Source organism: Chiloscyllium plagiosum, unplaced genomic scaffold (assembly GCF_037043375.1).
Source record: "Chiloscyllium plagiosum isolate Xiang-an unplaced genomic scaffold, Cpla_swu_hap1 HiC_scaffold_16, whole genome shotgun sequence".
Lineage (NCBI taxonomy): Eukaryota > Metazoa > Chordata > Chondrichthyes > Orectolobiformes > Hemiscylliidae > Chiloscyllium > Chiloscyllium plagiosum.
In genome coordinates, this window is record NW_028270154.1 from 49,195,941 (window position 1) to 49,217,458 (window position 21,518).

The 21,518-nt window shown below is 41.4% G+C and overlaps 1 protein-coding gene across 6 annotated transcripts in view; it reads left to right on the plus strand.

The window, feature by feature from the left end:
• LOC122556682 (glutamate receptor ionotropic, delta-2-like) overlaps positions 1-21,518 on the plus strand; it is a 530,324-nt gene that overhangs the window by 343,425 nt on the left and 165,381 nt on the right. For 5 of the 6 annotated variants that reach the window (XR_015759754.1, XR_015759755.1, XM_043703715.2 and 2 more), the window contains 2 exons: positions 2,676-2,837; positions 10,250-10,369. Coding sequence is in view for 4 of the 6 variants with exons in the window: in XM_043703715.2 (XP_043559650.1) it covers positions 2,676-2,837; positions 10,250-10,369 (282 nt within the window). In the remaining 2 variants the exon portion in view is untranslated. The remainder of the gene's footprint in view (positions 1-2,675; positions 2,838-10,249; positions 10,370-21,518) is intronic. The other variant, XM_087995371.1, reaches the window with a different exon arrangement.

Genomic DNA, 21,518 nt, shown 5'->3' on the forward strand with positions numbered 1-21,518 from the left:
TTATTTTATTCTATTGTACTTTAATTTATTTTGCTTAATAAACTTCTGTTTTATTGTTAAATCAAAATCTACCCATTGTATGCCTCTGTTTCAGTGAGAGACCACCTTGTTAAAACCACAGCAAAAGTAAACTATTGTCAGTCAAGCCAGCTTTCAGTTTCTTGCTTGCCCAGTAATAATGTCAGCTAGAACCACAACAGTCTCTCTGTGATATTCATTGTTCTGTAGGGAAGTCTATGACCTGATCGCAGAAATTGTCTCCTCCGTTCTCTTCCCTGTGGCCAGATGAAACATATTAATCCTGCATTCAGATAGAACTGCTAAGCAGCTATCTTTGAAGCATAACTCCATTTAATATTTAAAGTAACTAGACAGTTTATTATAATAAGGTAGTCACTATAGTCCTAGGGCTGCTCTTTCTTTAGAGAGGGAGACACTGGTGATGGTTTACCCCAAGGGTCACCACACCTCAGGTGAGTGGAGAAGTTGGAAAGTAGAGTCATCCATGGTAATCTCAGCCAATGTGAGAATTGGCTCATGCACTTGGTTTCACTTTGCATTGCAAACCATCCAATTGAGCTAACTGACCTCCATTTCGACAGTTTATAACACAATCCAAAATCTACAGCACCCTTCTGATACTTTAGTAGATTCACAGACATTACAAATTTCGGGGTGCATGGTTGCTCAGTGGTCAGCACTGCTGCCTCTCAGCTCAAGGGATCTGAGTTTATTTCCACTGCCTTTGTGGAGTTTGCACATTCTCCCCATTTCTGAGTGGATTTCCTTTGGGTACTTCACTTTCCTCCCACTGTCCAAAGATGGGCAGGTTAGGTGGATTGGCCATGCTAATTTGCCCATGATATCCAGAGATGTGTAGGCTAGGTGGATGAGCAATGGGAAATGCAGGGTTATAGGGGGGGAGATTGGTCTGGGTAGGACCTCTTCAGAGAATTGGTGTGGACTTATTGGGCCAAGTGGCCTGTTTCCACACTGTAGGATTCTATGATTTTGTAATTTCTGGTCTCTCAGAGCAATCACTTGATCTCCTAAATTTATTCTAAATTCAAAGCTACAGACCAAAAAATAACAATCATATGAATCTCATTGTTTTAAGTGAGTGCTCAAAGAGCTGTCAAAAGGAGTACAATGAGGGATATTATCAATTTTCCATGTTGGCTGGGAGAATAAAAAAAGGAGCATAGAATCTAAGTGATGAGAGATTATAGAGCTCTCTACTGGAGGGATCAGGGTGTCCTAGTACAGTTTATAACTGCAAAAGATTAAAATACAGTCCCATTATAAGAATGCCAGAATTTTCTACAGCAACATCAGTCCTTTTCTACATAGCAGTGAAAATACAATTGATAGTCTGCCACATATAACCAGTAGATTGGTTCAAGATCATAGCAATGTCATGTGGTAAACAGAACTTCTGTTTTGATATATTTGGTGCGGGATCATGACATTTCATTTGTTTAGCTTCTGGCATTTAAATTATTACTGGTTGAATAACTCACTTTCATTTTAGAAATCTCTACAGGTAGTTCTTCTATAACACAATGGTTGCATCCTTATGCAATCCCACATTATGGAAAACTCGCATCTTCGAAACAGCGCTTAAAGTGATGGTGATATAATCACATTACAGCCAACACACACTTTAAAAATGTGTAGACATGCTGGCTCACAGCACCAGGGGCCAGGGTTCAATTCCAGCCTCGGGTAACTGTCTGTGGGGGTTTACTCCCACAATCCAAGGATGTGCACATTCGGTGAATTGGCCGTGTTAAATTGCTCATAGTATAACGTGCATTAGTCGGGGGTAAAGGTAGGGTAGGGGAATGGATCTGGGGGGGGTCTCTCTTCAGAGCATTGGTGTGGACTTGTTGTGCCAGAGGCATGTTTCCATACTGTAGAGAATCTAATCTAAAAATTCATGCTTTAGAAACAGTGTCCCAAATTCATCCATCACATTACAGCAAATTTACATTATTGAAATGGGCGTAACAGTGGAACAGCCTGTACCTTTGGTATCTTAGAATTGTGGAGAAAGTGAGGTCTGCAGATGCTGGAGATCAAAGCTGGAAATGTGTTGCTGAAAAAGCGCAGCAGGTCAGGCAGCATCCAGGGAATAGGAGAATCGACGTTTCGGGCATAAGCCCTTCTTCAGGATTGTATCTTAGAATTGTAAAGTTGAGAGATAAGGTCACTGTGCCTTGTTAATAATTATGTAATTTACAGTTGTTGACATTTCCATAAGTTAGTTGTAATACAAATGCTATCTTGATCAAAAATCAGATATGGTTATACTTTTACCATGAAATTGCTTAAAATAGTAATTAATAAAACAAGTTGTAAAATTCATTTAATGTATTTTAAGTGTTTCAATTAGGATATTCTATTGAATTCTCTGATGAAATTAAAGGATATAATTAATGCACATAATGTGGATTCCTCAGAGACCTTCAACTTGTTATTAAAGTGCTATCAGGGGACTGGTAAATTCTTATTCTCAAATTCAATAGATGCAGGTGGAAGAACTCATTACAGAAATGATACGCTTGTCTTTGGCTGAAGCATTGTATTAATCTACAATTCCTTTTGTCAGGGAATTAATCAATTCAGTATTAACTTGTTTTGCTGAAACCTGCTCTTGCGTCTAATCTTTGCAGATCTCCAATCTCTATGTATATGACAGTGTTTTGCTGCTGGCTGATGCCTTCCACAAGAAGCTTGAAGATCGAAAATGGCACAGCATGGCTAGCCTGACATGTGTAAGAAAAAATTCCAAGCCATGGCAAGGTGGGAAGTCAACTTTTGATGCAATCAAAAAGGTACTGGATGTTTTATTGGAGAATTCAGTTGTACTACACCTGCACAAGTATAAGAACCATGTAATAGTAGGATTTATGAGTCACACCTCGGACATGCATACTTTTCTGCCCAAAACATTTAGTCAGTCACCTGATGGATTACCCAATCTAATATCTGGTTGACCATTTTCAGGCATCCTTGACAATGAGCACTGGTTGCTGAAATTTGCTCTCAAAGACTTCATAGTAAAGCTAAGCTAACTGAAATCAAGTCCTATTTATACCCTCAGTAATTCCCTCTGTTTCTAAATGTGTAGAGGGAACAGTTTGCCCAAGTTTTGAAAAACTTAAGCTGAAATTCTCTTGGGATTCTCCAAATATTTCATTCTAATGTTTTCCTAAGATTGATCTGGGAACAACAGCAAATGGTAGTTTTTGTTGTTTCTTCAAGCGCTTTGTTGGTCTCCTGCTGAAGTTGTAGAAGGCGTTTTGACAAATTCCAATGTGTTCTTTCTTTGTTGTGTTTTAGTTTTTGTTTGCAGTAAATTGCTTAAACAGCTGATACACCCTCATAGACCTTATCAAAAAACCTTGGGTGTGGCCTTCCTCGGCTCAGTTGCATCCAGAGGTCACATCAGAATCCCTGAATCAGTGGCTGCAGCCTCCCATTGCCTCTCTCCACCATTCAATACATATTAACAAGATCTATCCAATAATCAACTCAGACCATCCCAGTTTGATGCATATTTTGGGACTCATGTTCACCATACTCACCTTTCCCCTTTAAAACTAGGGCCATAATTTCAGGTTATTTTCTCTTCTTTTGTTCTTTCTGTTCAACTTATATATGCAAATGGGGAAAGAATCTAACAATGAAGTAATGTGAAGTAGTCATAGTCCATCTTCCATAGTTACACCTGCACCATTCCCCACCTCTTCCTCCGCTACATAGATGACTGCATCAGTGCCATCTTGTGCTCGCGCGAGGAGGTTGAGCAGTTCATCAACTTCACCATCACATTCCACCCGGACCTTAAATTCACCTGGACCATCTGTGACACCTCCCTCCCCTTCCCGGACCTCTCTATCTCCATCAAAAATGACCAACTTGACACTGAAAATTTTTACAAACCCACCAACTCCCACAGCTACTTGAGTTACACTACTTCCCACCCTCCCTTCTGCAAAGATACTATCCCATATTCCCAATTCCTCCGCCTCTGCCGTATCTGCTCCCAGGAGGACCAGTTCCACCTCAGAACACACCAGATGGCCTCCTTCTTTCAAGACCGCAATTTCCCTTCCCATGTGGTTGAATATGCCCTCCAACGCATCTCATCCACGTCCTTCACCTCCACCCTTGAACCCCACCTCTCCAACCATAACAAGGACAGAACTCCCCTGATCTTCACCTTCCACCCTACCAACCTTCGCATAAACCACATCATCCACTGACATTTCCGCCACCTCCAAACGGACTCCACCAGCAGGGATATATTTCCCTCCCCACCACTTTCTGCTCTCTGCAAAGACCATTCCCTCTGTGACTACCTGGTCAGGTCCACACGCCCCAATAACCCACCCTCCCGTCCTGGCACTCTCCCCTGCCACTGCAGGAATTGCAAAACCTGTGCCCACACCTCCCTCCTCACCTCCATCCAAGGCCCCAAAGGAGCCTTCCACATCCAGTAAAGTTTCACCTGCACATCCACCAATGTCATTTATCGTATGCCTTGCTCCCGATGTGGTCTCCTTTACTTTGGGAAGACTAGGCGACTCCTAGCAGAGCACTTCAGGGAACATCTCTGGGACACCCGCACCAATCAACCCCACCGCCCCGCGGCCCAACATTTCAACTCCCCCTCCCACTCTGCAGAGGACATGCAGGTCCTGGGCCTCCTCCACCACCGCTTGTCACCAACCGACGCCTGGAGGAAGTATGTCTCATCTTCCACCTCGGAACACTTCAACCCCTGGGCATCAATGTGGACTTCACCAGTTTTCTCATTTCCCGTCCCTCCACCTTACCCTAGTTCCACCCTTCCAGCTCAGTACCATCCTCATGACCGATCCTACCTGCCAATCTTCTTTCCCACCTATCCACTCCACCCTCCTCTCTGACCTATCACCTTCATCCCAGCCTCCATCCACCTATTGTACTCTTTGCTACCTTCTTCCCAGCCCCACCCCTTTCCCATTTATCTCTCCACACCGGAGGCTCCCTGCCTTCATTCCTGATGAAGGACCTTTGCCGAAAACATCGATTTTCCTACTCCTCGGATGCTGCCTGACCTGCTGTGCTTTTCCAGCACCACTCTAATCTAGACATAGTCCTGCTGGAGCCTATCGCTGCTCTTTCATTAGAGAGAAACAACTAGCAATGATTTAACCTGAGGGTCACCATGCCTCAGATGATACTTGACATTAAATCATTAGTGTTGAAAAGATTATTTGATAATGAGTGCTTTGGCAAAGCAGGTATCAGAGCTTCTCCTTTCAAATACAGTTTCAATGAAGTATCAATTAAAACTTTCTGGACAGGGAAACCTCAATAATACTATTTCAGGCCTACTAAGAATGCAGGTTTCCAATGGACTAACAAAGCATCTTTCAAAAAATACAAGGAAACAGCTATTAAAATTCAACAAGATATCCTAGCAGCGGTGCAATATGTCATGAGGTAATGGTAACATATCTAACCAATACATTGTTAATAAGACAGAATAAATACTCTTTCTAGTACTGCAATAGAGATTGCTCAATTCCCTGTAATCTAACAACAAATCAACTCTCAGATTCGCAAGGGCAATTAAAGATGACAGCAAATTCTGGCCTTGCCAGTGATGTTCACATCCCAAGAAAGAATCAAAAAAAAAGCTGCAGATTGCTTTATGTGCTTTATTGCATCAATGTGCTACTCCCAGTTGAGCTATTCAGTTTAGGATGGTTTTGGAATCATTTTTGTGCTAAAGCTGATTCTGCTTTTCTAGAGATTCAGACTTCACCACAATATGAATGATAAATCTATTAAATATAAATAGAATATGGAATGGTTTTCAGTTCCATCCAGGGTGAGTAAGGAGGCAGCTGGTGAGATCTCTCTTTCTCCCTCACTCCAGTCCACTCTTCTCTCAACCAGGAGTGCCTCCTTTGGATTGTGAGACTGCCTTCTGGCCACTTATTGGCAAATTCAGGGAAAATCAATACTGGTGTCTGCGTCCCCACACAGTGCTGAATCAGCAACCTCATTTGACCTTGGCTGTACCATGGAGGACAGTGGAAGCTCAGCTTTTGAGCATATTTAAAGGAAAAATCAATATATTTCTGATTACCAGTAAGGCACAGGGTTATGGAAGTGAGAGTCTGATCAGCCAGACACTTCACGTCCATAACCCTGTAGAGGGAATGTTCAATGGGCTGAAGGGCCTATTCCTAATTCTATAGTCTAAAATGTCAGAATTCTAATCCAAAACCCAAAATTCTAACCCCAATCACAAAAAAAATGCTTGCAAGGTCATTCAGAATAGGTAAATATAATTAACAGAGGTGATAAACCGTAATGGGAATCCAGGCATTTTATTCATTTCAGACCAACGCAGCTGCAATATTAATGAGCTTTCTTTATGAATGCTATGGCAATATTTTCGAATAACATAACAAAAGGTAAAAAACTTGCAAACAATCCAATTTATGCTTCTTATTTCAAGGATAATAAAATGCTACAAAAGACCTAATTTTATTCAATGTGGAAGAGGTTGCTACTTCTTGTACAAGGCCATAAGATATGAGTAGAAGTAGGCCATTCAGCCCATTCAGTCTGCTCCGGCTTTTGATCTTGGCTGATATGCTTCTCAACCCTATTCTTCTGTCTTCTCTCTTTGATCCCCATACTAATCAAGATGCTATTTATCTCTGTTTTAAATACATTCAATGACTTGGTTTCCAAAGCCTGTTGAGCAATGAATTCCACAGATTCACCACTCTCTGGCTGAAGAAATTCCTCCTTATCCCAGTTCTAAAGGGTCATCCCTTCATTCTAAGGCCATGCCCTCAGGTTCTCAGCTCTCCTATCAGTTGAAATATCTTCACCATGACCTCTCTATCTTAGTGGCACAGTGGTTAGCACTGCTGCCTCACAGCACCAGAGACCCGGGTTCAATTCCCACCTCAGGCAACTGTCTGTGTGGAGTTTGCACGTTCTCCCCGTGTCTGTGTGGGTTTGCTCCGGTTTCCTCCCACAGTTCAAAAACGTGCAAATTAAGTGAATTGGCCATACTAAATTGCCCCTAGTGTTAGGGGAATGGGTCTGGGTGGGTTGCTCTTCGGAGGATCGGTGTGGACTTGTTGGGCCGAAGGGCCTGTTTCCACAATGTATGTAATCTAATCTATTCTGTAAATTTCAATGAGATTCCTCCCTCATCCTTCTAAAATCCATTGAATAGATACGCAGAGTCCTCAACCACTCCTCGCAATGATAAGCCTTTTGACCGTAGGATCATTCTTGTGAACCTCCTCTGAACCCCTCCAAGGCCAGCACATCCTTCCTGAGAACCAAGGCCCAAAACTGCTCATTATATTCCAAAAGCAGTCTGACCACAGCCTCAGCAATACATCTCTGATCTTGTATTCTAAACCTCTGAAAATGAATACAAGCATTGCATTTGCCTTCCTAACTGCCAACTGAACCTGCATGTTAACCTTAAGAGATCCTGAACTAGTACTCCTAAATCCCTTTGTGCTACAGATTTCTGAAGCCTATCCTCTTTAGGAAATAGTCGATGCTATATTCATCTTTATTATTCCCACCAAAGAGCATAATCTCATATTGTATTTTCCATATTGTATTCCATCTGCTATTTCTTTGCCCACTTTCCTAGCTTATCCAAGTCCTTATGCAGCCTCCCTGCCTCCCCAACACAACACTCCCCACTACCTACCTTTGTGTCATTTAAAAACTTAGTGACAATGCCCACAGCTCTTTTGTCCAGATTGTTATTATATAACATAATAGTTGTGGTCCCATCATTGAACCAAGCACAACTCTGCTAATCACTAGCTGCTAACCCAAAAAGTACTCCTTTATCCCCACTCCTGCCAATCAGCCAATCCTCTTTCCATTAGGAGAAAGTGAGGACTGCAAATGCTGGAGATCAGAGTCAAGAGTGTGGTGCTGGAAAAGCACAGCAGGTCAGGCAGTATCCGAGGAGCAGGAGAATCAACGTTTATTCTCCTGCTCCTCGGATACTACCTGACCTGCTGTGCTTTTCCAGCACCACACTCTTGACTCTAATCCTCTTTTCATGCCAATACTATGTCCCTAATATTGTGGACTCTTGTCTTATTTAGTAACTTCCAGTGGGACACTTTGTCAGAAGATCTACTGATTTCCAGAAGACATGTCAACTGACTGTCCTTTGTCTAGCTTACTTGTTATCTCCTCAAGGAATTCTAACACAATTCGAAGGCAAAATCTTCTTTGGGTGAAGTCATGTTGACTGAGCCCTATTTTACCGTGCCCTTCCAAATCCTCTTCAATCTCATCCTTAATAACAGACTCTAAAATCTTACCAAAAACTGGGGTTAGGTTTCAATTTTCTGTCTTCTGCCTCTCTCCCTCCCTAAACAGGAGTGTTAATTTAGCCATTTTCCAGTCCTCTGGGACCCTCTTTCACTCCAGTGATTCTTGAAAGACCACCAATATTACCTCCACAATCTCTTAGCAATTTTGTGTAGTTCAGTTCTGTACTTGTTGAGAGATACCCAAAGGGTCAGAAGCCCATTTGAATGTAGGGACTTATTTGTGGCCAAAATGGTCCAAACATAAACCAAGATTTTACAAATTATGCACAAGCAGCAAGTAAGTTCATCCTACTAATCGAGAGTGAGTCATCAAATGTTCTTTTGTGCTCATGGGTATTCACTGGTCCTCTGATTTTTATATTGCTTTTGATCTTAAAAAGTGCACTATGCTAACTAAGAAATAAAATTCTCTTATTGAGAAAATGGTAATGTAGCACTTATGGACTTGATTTTCAACCCCAAAGTCCGAAGTTCAAATTCCATCATGACAGCATACTGAGTTGCATTTAATAGATCTGGTAATTTGTGAAACAACACTGATTAGTTCCCTAGCTTCCTATTTGTTTGATCTACATGTACCTTGTTTTCACCTTACATAGTTCTCAGTTAATGATGACTTAGTATTGCATCCAGATTACAATTAAGAGCCACTAAATTGAGCAGATCGGTTCTGAAAATTTGACAGGAGCAGCCCAGGCATTATATGAAGACAAATCTAATGTAATCCCAGTCCAATCAACACTGCAGAAAACTCCACACTGACATTGGGAGATTACAATACAAATTATTTCACAGGTCTATTGTGCAATGACCTGACATAATTGAATCCACAGATACATACCAATCAGCCTACATTCAAGAAAGTTCCATTATTCACTTTGCGTAATTTACATTCTCAGTGTAGAGTCTGAATTTCAAAGGCTCAAGGACAACTAAAGAAATTTCTTGCTGATCAATATTAACTTTTCTTTATTCTTTTATGGGATGAAGGCATTGTTGACCAGGCCAGCATTTATTGTCCATTCCTAACAGGTATGAAACAGAATGGTTTGCTAGATCATTTCAGAGGGCTGTTAAGTGGCAGACATGATAAGGACAGTAGATTTCTGAGATTAGCTTTTGATTCAACACTTGTTTATTTATTTATTTATTAAATTTAACTTCCACCAGCTAACATCCCCACCCACACCAACTTGTCTCTACCCATAAATTCAACTTCACATAAAGGAAACACAATGTAAACCATTGAGTGGGCAATGTCATTTTCTCCATTTGACATTAAGAAACATCTGAGCGTCTCTATTCACATTTTTATCAAACCCTTAATTTCTTTTTCACAATGTTGTTAACCCAGAACCCCTGTCCCAGTACTGTCAAGTCCCGATTATCTGAGTATGACTGTGTTCCTCTTGCACTCTCTATCCTGAATTGCTAAATATGAGATTACTGCACACCAACACTTCCTGCTGCATATACTCAATTTCAAACAAAAAGAAATTGGAGAAAATTTAAATTTATAGATGACGAAAGCATGCTTTTATGGATTATTTTTTAAAAATCAAAATATGCAAAATAAATAATAGAAACAATGCTTGAATTTTGCGGGCAATATAAGTGAGTGAGCCTGAAATTCTGCCCAATTTAGCAAAACAATCTCTTAAAAATTGACAGCTCAATTGACTTATAATGAACAATGTAAGGAGGTATCTGTTAGTTCCACAATGAATTGAATTCTAATAAAAATCTAAGAATGAATATGTTATTTTGTTGTTATTTTTCCCTTATTATTTACATTTGTTGTTTTGTGGGCTTTAAATGTCAAATCTTAAGTGTATTTTTGCTTTTATTTATAGGGGAAAGTGAGTGGATTAACTGGAATGCTCAATTTTAGGGATGATGGGACAAATACCAATGTTCTGTTTGAAATTCTTGGTACCAGTTACAGTGAGGAAAAGGATAGAGGGATTCAACGTGTAAGCATTATTTTGTGCTCTGGAATTAATACGGGATGTTTTTACCATGTTTGTTTTATTAATGTGTTTCTCCCTGAATTTTGATTGCTACAGCTCTTTGTTTTCATTAAGTCCCTTCCATCAGCTGCACTGTTGCTTAATGGTTTTTCATAAAGCTAAAATAAAATGAAGCAGTAGTTTCCAATAATGCTTTTACTACAGTTTGATGATGTGCTGAGAGGAACTAAGGTGATTCAACCCATGAGGAATCTTTATGAGGATTATGTCCCATGTTGCGCATTCTGCTATTTTCAAATGGAGAAATTGCGATGGCTGATTTTCCAATACCCTCCCGTATGTCAAGGGGCATGAGTGAACTATCTTTTGGCATATCTCAGAATTCAATCCCATGCACTGTAGATATGATTTTGGAAGATTCTGATCACCTGAGTTGGCTGTTTCACCTCAAAAGTTCAGAACATCCATAGTGACGTTATCACTCATTCCTAATTTGCCACTTCTCAAAATGGCACTGAAGAGCAATTCATCCTCAAGACCTTTAGAGCTTCTCTGAGTTTCTTCTCTAACTAGAAAATAGTCTCCTTCTGCTCCAATCTTCTTGGAAACACACAGTAACTATTATATCCATGTGTAATAATAATCATTGTTCTCAAACTTGAAAACCTGTCCTCAGCCTGACAACTTCACCACTTTTATGTTGACAGGGAAGCCCCAGTATCCAAGTTCATCAAATGGTAAAAATTAAGCATTGTATTGTTTACTGCAAATTCAACTACAAGTACTTTGATTTGATTTGATTTATTATTGTCACATGCACTGCGATACAGTGAAAGTATTTTTTTACGTACTCACCAGACAAATCATACCTTACATAAGTACCTCAGGGTAATAGAATGGAATACAGAATATAGTGTTCCAGCTGCAGAGAAGGTGCAGAGGAAGATCAACTCTAATATATGAGAGATCCGTTCATAAGTCTGATAACAGCAAGGAAGAAGCTGTTCTTTAATTTGTTGGTACGTGTTTTCAAACTTTTGTATCTTCTGCCTGATTGAAGAGGGTGGAAGAGAGTATAACCAGGGTGGGAGGGGTCATTGATTACATTGGCTGCTTTCCCAAGACAGTGGGAAGAACAGATGGAGTAAATGGAAGGAAGGCTTTTGTCATGGACTGGGCTGCATTCACATCTCTCTATAATTTCTTGCGATCTTGGGCAGAGCAGTTGCCATACCAAGCTGTGATGCTTCCGGATATAATATTTTCTCTGGTACATCGATAAAAATCGAAAAGTGTAAGTATGGACATGCCGGATTTCTTTAGCCTTCTGAGGAAAAAGCATTTACCTAGATGGACCAGGAGAGATTGATGGTGATATTTACTCAGAGGATCTTGAAGCTCTCGATCTCCACCTCAGCATCATTGATACAGGTGTCATCCACTAGACTTCCTAAAGTCGATAATCAACTTTTTTATTTTGCTGACATTGAGGGAGGGATTGTTGTGTTTACGCCATGCCACTAAGCTGTCTATCTCATTCTGTACTCTATGTCATCGTTGTTTAAGATCTAAGCCACTACAGTGGTGTCATCAGCAAATATTGTAAAAGACATTAGGGCTACATTTGACCACACAGTTTTGAGCATATAAGGAATATAGCCAGGGACTGAGTATGCAGCCTTCTGGGGCACCAATGTTGAGGATTATCATGGAGAAGGTGTTGTCACCTATCCTTACTGACTGTGATCTGGAAGTTGAGGATTCAGCTGAAAGGAGGGAGAGGGGTCTTAGGTCACAGAGTTTGGAGATGTGTTTTGTTGGAATTATGTTGTTGAAGTTGGAACTTGTTCCAGGAATGAGTGTAGGGCCAGGGAGATGACCACTGCCGTGGACCTATTACAATGGTAGATGAATTGTAGTGGATCAAGCCAGTCTGGGAGGCTGTTGTTGATGTGTGCCATTACTAATCTTTTGAAGCATGTTAGAGCCATTGGGAAGTAGTCATTAAGACATATTAACTGATTTTTCTTTGGGACCGAGATGATAATGGCCTTGTTGAAGCAGGGGGGAACCTCACATCATAAGAAGGTGAGGTTAAAAATGTTTGCGAAGACTCTCACCAGCTGGTCCACATAGGATCTGAGTCCACAGCTGGGGACTCCATTTGTGCCAGCCATTTTCCATGGGTTCACCCTCAAGAAGACCAATCTGATGTTTGTGGCAGTGACTGTGGGTAGAGGCACTCCCAAGGCTGTTGGGACAGGTGACATTATTTCACTGATTTTCTGTTCAAAAGGAGCAAAAAAATGCATTGATCATATCGAGGACAGATACATTGTTGTCAGCGATTCTACTCCACTTCACTTTGTAGCCCATTATATCATGAAAGCCTTGCCGCAGTCGACATATTTTAGTCTGGTTTTGTTTCTTGGCGTCCCTGATGGCTGATGCATGTTGTACATTTAGAGCAACTGTCTTCAGTGCCAACAACAAACTCAATTTCCAAATACATTTCTGGCTGTCCACCCATATTCTCGCTATTTAAAAACAGAAAATAGCAGAAATGCTGAGTAAGTCTGGCAGCACCTGTGACAGTAGGATCCCAGGTAGCATTTCAAGTCAGACTTTTTGTCAAAACTGAAAGACATTAGAAATGTAGTTGGCTTTGAGCAAATGTAAAGGAGAACAGTGGGAAGAAAAGCACTTGTACTCTGGAGCACTTGTACTCTGGAGCACTTGTATTCAGGAGCACTTGTATTCTGGAGCACTTGTATTCTGGAGCACTTGTACTCTGGAGCACTGGTATTCTGGATTCTTGGACCCTAAAGCAGCTATTTCCACATATACTAAACTCTCACTTTGTTCCTGTCTCTATTCTAATTGTGCTACCTTCCAGGACATCTGTGCTCTTCAAATTCTGGCCTCTAGAGCATCACAGATTTTAATTGCTACATTAGTGGCTGTGACATTAAAGCTCTATTGCTTTCCTTAAATCTCTCTGCATATCAATGTCTACATTCTTTAAGATACTCTTTATAATTGACCTACATCTTCGACTTTTGCTCATGTCTTCTAATACCTTTCTAATATGTACCTGGTTTTGTACAAAACTTTGACCATATTCCTTTGAAGAACCATTGGAACTTTATGGTAGAGGCACTATTTAAATGCAAAAATGAGCTCAACTAAGTTCAGCTGAGCTGATGAAATTTCACAGAGTTGAAAAATTCACGAGTTTAAAAAAACTGTAAAAAATTAATGCATCCATGAGCGGTTCAAACAAATTAAGCCTTGACAAAAACAAAATGTGAATTTCACCATAATTGGATGACCAAAAAGGACACGGTGAAAGTATAGAAATGATTTTTGCAATTACTCAATGAATAATTGCAGCATAATCCGTGATACCAAGCTATGAAGTGCTGCCATACTGTGACAGGTTGTATTGCTTCACTGCTCCTCCACTTTGAAAGGTGAAAACTTAGCCACAGCCCCCACTTGTAACAACTGTCTATCTAATTACTGTTCTCTGTTGGAAAATGTACAATCATAGATGTGTGTTCCAGAAGATAACAGGAATTACCTCCCATTCATATTTGGATGATTCCATACAATGAAGCAGTAATATTGAGATGCTGTTAACTACCCAATTTACTCCAGATTATATTCATGACCACATGACCAAATCATTGGGCATCCATTTACAGGACAGACGGAATTGATGATTCAGAGTTTTCTTCATATAAGTTTGACTTGGGGGCTATTTCTTTAAATAAAGTCACAAAAACATGACAAGTCACAAAAATCTAAGTATCATCCAGATTATTCCCATTGTAACCTTGGTGTGATTCCAATAGGCCTGCAGTTTCCTCTGGATTTCCACGTCAGTGACCTAATAGAAGTAAACATCTAAGATCATTTACATGAAACAATAAACTCAGGGCCAGGGACTTTTTACTGGCAGATTTGGAGTGGCACGGTGGCTCAATGGTTAGTACTGCTGCCTCACAGTGCCAGGGAGCCTGGTTCAATTTCAGTCCTGGGAAACTCTGTATGGAGTTTGCACATTCTCACCATGCCTGTGTGGGTTTCCTGCCACAGCCCAAAGATTATGTGGATTGGCCATGCTAAATTTCCCATAGTGTCCCAGGATGTGCAGAATAGGTGGATTAGCCATTGGCGATGCAGATATAGGCTGGGTCTGGGTGGGCTGCTCTTTGTAGGGTCAATATGGACTTGATGGACTGAATGGCCTGTTTCCACACTTTAGGGATTTTATTTTCAGGAAATGGGCCAAAATCATGATTACTAACTCCTGAAGATCAGTTCTGGAATACTTTTTTGAAAATGGCTCATCGTTGGATAATGAGATTTTGCAGGGCGCACATTGACTTTTAACATTCCAAAAGGAAGGCAACACAGATACTTCATGACTGAGCAAGTCATTGGTGCTTCCCTGACTTTGTGAACTTTGAACATATCAGCATGAGGATTATGAGGAATGAACTTGAGTGTGTGCAACAAATGGTTTGAACTCTTAGTGCCAATGAGTGTAAAGCTAACGATAGCTGCAAACTTGAACTCAAACAAATTTGATATAAATTCTGTAAGTACTGTTCATAGTAGCTTTAGAACTGCAGACCAAATCATAGGAACCCAAGTTACTTTTAAGAAATCACAAACTGTGAAATTTGTTTACTAAATATAAACCAATAATCATTGAATGACATTTCAGGAATTTCAAACACAACATTGCAGCCATGAGAGATCAAGTATTTAGGTGGCCTTTGTTTAAACTTTAGTACAGTGCACAGTCAAATTAATTTGAATCTTCAAAGGACGGACAAAGTGGACTAACTCAATCACTATACAGAAAACATTATATGGAAGGAAAGGAGTAAATCTATGTTTTGCCATCATCTGGATGCCACAGAAGCTATAGCCATACTCACATGGCATTGTTCTTTTAGTGCATTTTAGACTAAAATATTTTGAAATTATTGCAATGCATTTCTAACAAGAAGTGTGTCTGGTATAATGGTGCCTCATCTTCTAAAGGTTCCCAGGATGAACTCACTTCCAAGAAGGAATGCAGTTTTTATTATCACTAAATGTAATCCTGACTATTGAGTTTAAGGAGGGCAGGAAATTATTTCACCAAAAGTACATTTTTTTGTTTGCCTTGGTTAAACTTGATAGCTCTTTAATAGATGTCTCAATTCATTAGGGTTTCAAAGACAACCATAATTTGAACAGCATTCACAGATAAATTCAGTACAAAATTTAAAAGCTGTAATTCCTGACGAAGGGGTTTTGCCCGAAATGTCGATTTTACTGCTCCTCGGATGCTGCCTGAACTGCTGTGCTTTTCCAGCACCACTAATCCAGAAACAAAATTTAAAAGCTCTATTCAAAACAATGGACCAATTTGTTAAGTGATGCCGCTTATGAACACAAAATCATAACTGATTATTTTTTCTCTTGAAATATACAACAATTTTATTTGAATCCAAGTGACAGTTACAAAACATCTGAAGAGTGAAACTTGCTGAATTATTTGTGACCACAGCCTGTCTGGTCATCAGGATATGAACTGAACATCAGTACAGAACAACCTTGGTTATCCGAACATCAATTATCTGAAATTTGGATTATCCAAACAAGATTTCAAGGTCCCTAAACACCTTACATCAAAGAGGTGTTACCGACACTGGTGATACTGACATCTCCTCCAGTCCCCATTAACAAAGCTTTCAACAGTTTGTGACTTTTCATGGAGTGGTACGAAGCAGGCGGTGACAGCAGTTTGGGGCTGAGAGGAGACACAAATAATATTCACCTTGGTTGCTGTTATTGTGAGCAGTTGTTGGTGGGTAACAGTTGCCAGTACTACAGTGATTTATTCATAAGGCAACAGTTGCTATAACTGAAGTCGCTGCCACTGCCATCCATTTGCACGTGCACACCCTCCCTCCTGCACTCTGTCCACGAGCCCTCCAACCTCCTGATGGCAGGAAGCAGACCATCACACACAGCGGCTGCGTGGCACTCTCTGATCACCTTTTGATTTTCATACCATTGAAGGAGGCCTGTGTCTGAATCCTTCTCTTTCCAATCCTCCCACTTCCTCCAAACCAAAGGAGTAGCCATGGGCACCCGCATGGGCCCCAGCTATGCCTGCCTCTTCGTAGGATATGTGGAACAGTCCATCTTCCGCAGCTACACTGGCACCACCCCCCACCTTTTCCTCCGCTACATCGATGACTGTATCAGTGCTGCCTCATGCTCCCACGAGAAGGTTGAACAGTTCATCCACTTTACTAACACCTTCCACCCTGACCTCAAATTTACCTGGACCGTCTCAGACTCCTCCCTCTCCTTCCTAGACCTCTCCATTTCTCCTAGCTCAGGCGACCGAATCAACACGGACATTTACTATAAACCAACCGACTCCCACAGCTACCTAGACTACACCTCCTCCCACCCTGCCCCCTGTAAAAACGCCATCCCATATTCCCAATTCCTTCGTCTCTGCCGCATCTGCTCCCAGGAGGACCAGTTCCAATACCGAACAACCCAGATGGCCTCCTTCTTCAAAGACCGCAATTTCCCCCCCAGACGTGGTCAACGATACCCTCCACCGCATGTCTTCCACTTCCTGCTCCTCCGCCCTTGAGCCCCGCCCCTCCAATCACCACCAGGACAGAACCCCACTGGTCCTCACCTACCACCCCACCAACCTCTATATACATCGTATCATCCGTCGTCATTTCCGCCACACCCAAAAAGAACCCCACCACCAGGGATATATTTCCCTCCCCTTCCCTATCAGCGTTCCAAAAAGACCACTCCCTCCGTGACTCCCTCGTCAGGTCCACCAACCCAACCTCCACTCCCGGCACCTTCCTCAGCAACCGCAAGAAATGCAAAACTTGTGCCCACATCTCCCCCCCTTACTTCCCTCCAAGGCCCCAAGGTATCCTTCCATATCCACCACAAATTCACCTGCACCTCCACACACATCATTTACTGCATCCGCTGCACCCGATGTGACCTCCTCTATATTGGGGAGACAGGCCGCCTACTTGCAAAACGTTTCAGAGAACACCTCTGGGACACCCGGAACAACCAACCCAACCACCCCATGGCTCAACACTTCAACTCCCCCTCCCACTGCACCAAGGACATGCAGGTCCTTGGATTCCTCCATCACCAGACCATAGCAACACGACGGCTGGAGGAAGAGCACCTCATTTTCCACCTAGGAACCGTCCAACTACAAGGGATGAACTCAGATTTCTCCAGTTTCCTCATTTCCCCTCCCCCCACCTTGTCTCAGTCCCAACCCTCGAACTCAGCACCACCTTCCTAACCTGCAATCTTCTTCCTGACCTCTTCACCCCCACCCCACTCCGGCCTATCACCCTCACCTTATCACCCTCACCTTAACTTCCTTCCACCTATCGCATTTCCAACGCCCCTCCCCCAAGTCCCTCCTCCCTACCTTTTATCTTAGCCTGCTTGGCACACTTTCCACATTCCTGAAGAAGGGCTCATGCCAGAAACGTCGATTCTCCTGCTCCTTGGATGCTGCCTGACATGCTGCGCTTTTCCAGCAACACATTTTCAGCTCTGATCTCCAGCATCTGCAGTCCTCACTTTCTCCTGTGTGTGAATCCTGCCTAGCGCCTGTTTTTTTGTTTTGTTTCCTGACATTAATTATCCTGATCTGTGTGCAGCATAGACTTCTCCTCAACTTTTCTTTGTCCTCTATATCTACCTTTGCAGCAAAATCAGTTATCCGAACAATCAGTTATCCAAACAAAATCCCTGCCCATCTCATTTGGATAATCAAGGTTGTTCTGTATAGTATGATCCATGCATTCACCAGAATCACAATTCTGTTTGCAATTTGCAGGCTTCACTTCTGAACGTTGAACTATCAGCGCCCTGCAACGTGGTTGCACTTGGATTTCAGGGTTGTATTTATTTATTGATTGCTACAACATTAGCTTACAGACACCTCAGGGACACTGCAAAGGACAACAGAGGAATTTAACTTTTGAGAAGCCTCAGCTATGCCCCTTTTATCTAGTGTAAGGTTCTTGTTCCTGATGTGGATGAAGGAAAGGACTACAGGGAGGCTGAGTGAACTGACCATAGCACCGTAGTCCAGAGTGCCTTTCAAGTGATGGAAGAACAAAGAAATATAATAGTAATGTGGGATAGCTTGGTTGAGGGATTAGATACAGTTCTGTACAGCAAATACAGTCCTAGTGGCAAGGCTCAGGATACATCTTCTGGGCTGGAGAGAACATTTCATGTGGCAGTGGCAGGAAACAGTTGTATGACAGCGTAGGTACCAATAATACAGTAGGACAAGGAAAAAGGTTCACCTGAGGGATTATGAGCAGCTCAGGGCTACATTAAAAAGCAGAGACACAAAGGTGCAAATGGGCACAGAGACTATATGTATTGCTCAAAGGTCAGTATGGGATATATGGGTTCCGATTGAAAGGGCACTGGCATAACTACTGGGGAAAGAGGAGGCTCTTCCTTTGGGATTTGTTTTATTCGAACTATGCTAAGGCCAGTGTCTTGGCAAAATGTATAACTAGGTTGGGACTTTAAACTAATTAGTAGGAGCTGTACGGTTCACCTAAGGGGAAGTTTAAAAAGAATCAAAAGAAATGAAAGAACAGAGGTGCAGGGTAGTGAAGAAGGTGACAGAAGAAAATATGTATACAAGAATGTAGTCAAAATTATAACCAGTGCAACTAATAATGGCAAAATGTCAATACTTAAGGCTCTTATCTGAGTGCACACAAGATAGATGAGTTGATGGCACAAATAGAAATAAATGAATTTGACTTGGTAGCTTTTACAGAGATGTGTTAACAGGGTTACCAAAACTGGGAACTCAATATTCAAGGGAATTTGATGTTTCAGAAAAGAAGACAAAAGGAAAAGGAGGTAGATTAGATTTATTACTGAGGAGTGATATAAGTGCAATTCATCATAAAGTAGAATTGGTTTAGGTGAAAATAAGGAATAGCAAAGAAAGTAATTCACATGAGGGAGTTTTCTATAGGCCGTTGAAGAGCTGCCTCTCATTCGAGCAAAATATAATTTGGGAAATAATGGAGGCATGTAAGATGGGCACAACTGGGGTGCTTTTAATCCACATATTGACTGGAGAAATCGCATGGGAAAACATAACATGGAAGTCAAATTTGTAGGGTACGTCACAGTTTGTTCTTCAAGCAGTATGTTGGAGAACCCACCCAGGAAAAGGCAGACCCAGGAACATTATATCTAAAGATGTCTAAAGAGATGGGATTAATAAGAGATCTTGTACTTAAGAATCCTCTGGGTAAGTGATCACAACTCTAAATGTCAAATTTAGTTTGAAGAAGTTTAACTCAGCTCTCAACCAGTGACCTCAATTTAATAAAGGCGCTTATGGAGGTATGAGCAAAGAATTGCCTAAATTGGGCTGGGAAAAAGGATCAAGGCTGGAAATGTGTTGCTGGAAAAGCGCAGCAGGTCAGGCAGCATCCAGGGAACAGGAGAATCGACGTTTCGGGCATAAGCCCTTCTTCAGGAATGGGGGGCTTATGCCCGAAACGTCGATTCTCCTGTTCCCTGGATGCTGCCTGACCTGCTGCGCTTTTCCAGCAACACATTTCCAGCTCTGATCTCCAGCATCTGCAGACCTCACTTTCTCCAAAAAGGATCAAGGGAAAACTCAGTGGAACAGCAGCCGCAGTCACTTAAGTCAGCAACTCATAATGATCAGCAAAAAATTTATTCCAGTCAAAAATGAGGACTCAGTGTGAAGAATGAACCATCCATGATTGACAAATCCAGAGGATTGAAAGTTTTTTAGGGATGAGTAGAGGATAACTAAAAAAGTTGAAAAAGAGGGAAAATTTGATTTAGAAAATAAATTGACAAACAATATAAAAACAAACAACAGTAACTTCTAAGGGTACATAATAAAAAAGACTGCAGCAAAAGTAAGCATGGGACTATTGAAGAGTGTAACTGGAAAATTAATAATGGGAATAAGGAAATGGCAGATAGTTTAAATGAATATTTCTCATTGGTCTTCATCATAGAAAACATGATAAACATCCCAAAGATAGCAGATAAGCAAGGTGCTAATGGGAGAAAAGATCTTGTAACATTCTGTCACTACAGACAAAGTATTTGACAAATTTAAAGGAGATATGGTGGAAGCATTGGTCAAAATATTTCAGAACTCAGCGGTTTGGAAAACCACAAATGTGACTCCCCTTTGTAGGAATGGAGGAAGGTCAAAAGCAGGAAACTATAAACCAGTTAGCCACTGTGTTGTTGGGCAATTGCTAAGGTTAAGGAAGAAATACCATGACATTTAGCAAAGCTAACACAAACAATGGAGATGTCATGATTTTGTGAAGGGGAATCATGTTTGACAGGTTTGCTGGGGTTCTTTGAGGATTTACCAATTACAGTTGATAATGGGGAACTGGCATATTCCTGTATTTGGATTTCCCAAAGGTATCTGACAAGGTGCCATATTAAAGGTTATTTCCCTAGATAGGAGCTCAAAATGTTGAGAATAATGTATTAAAATGGATTGAGGTTTGCTTACCACATGGACATGAGAGAGCCAGTATTAATGGGTTTCAGTGTTGTAACAATCAGTACTTTCTAGCGTCTCTAATATAGATAGCAAATAATTGTCACTTAGAAGAGGGGGCCAAAGTGTAATGTATCAAGATTTACTAATTATCTAAAAATAGCTGGGAGAGCATGTTGTAATGTGGACATAAGAAATCTTCAAATAGATAGAGTTAGGTCAAATGAGTGGGCAAAAACCTTGACAGTTGGAGTTTAGATTAGATTCCCCACAGTGTGGAAACAGGCCCTTCGGCCCAACAACTCCACACTGACCCTCCAAAGAGTAACCCACCCAGACCCATTTCCCTCTGACTAATGCACCTAACATTACGGGCAACTTAGCATGGCCAATTCACCTGGCCTGCACATTTTTGGATTGTGGGAGGAAACCAGAGCACCCAGAGGAAACCTACACAGACATGGGGAGAATGTGTAAACTCCACACACTGTCGCCCGAGGCTGGAATTGAACCTGGGACCCTGGT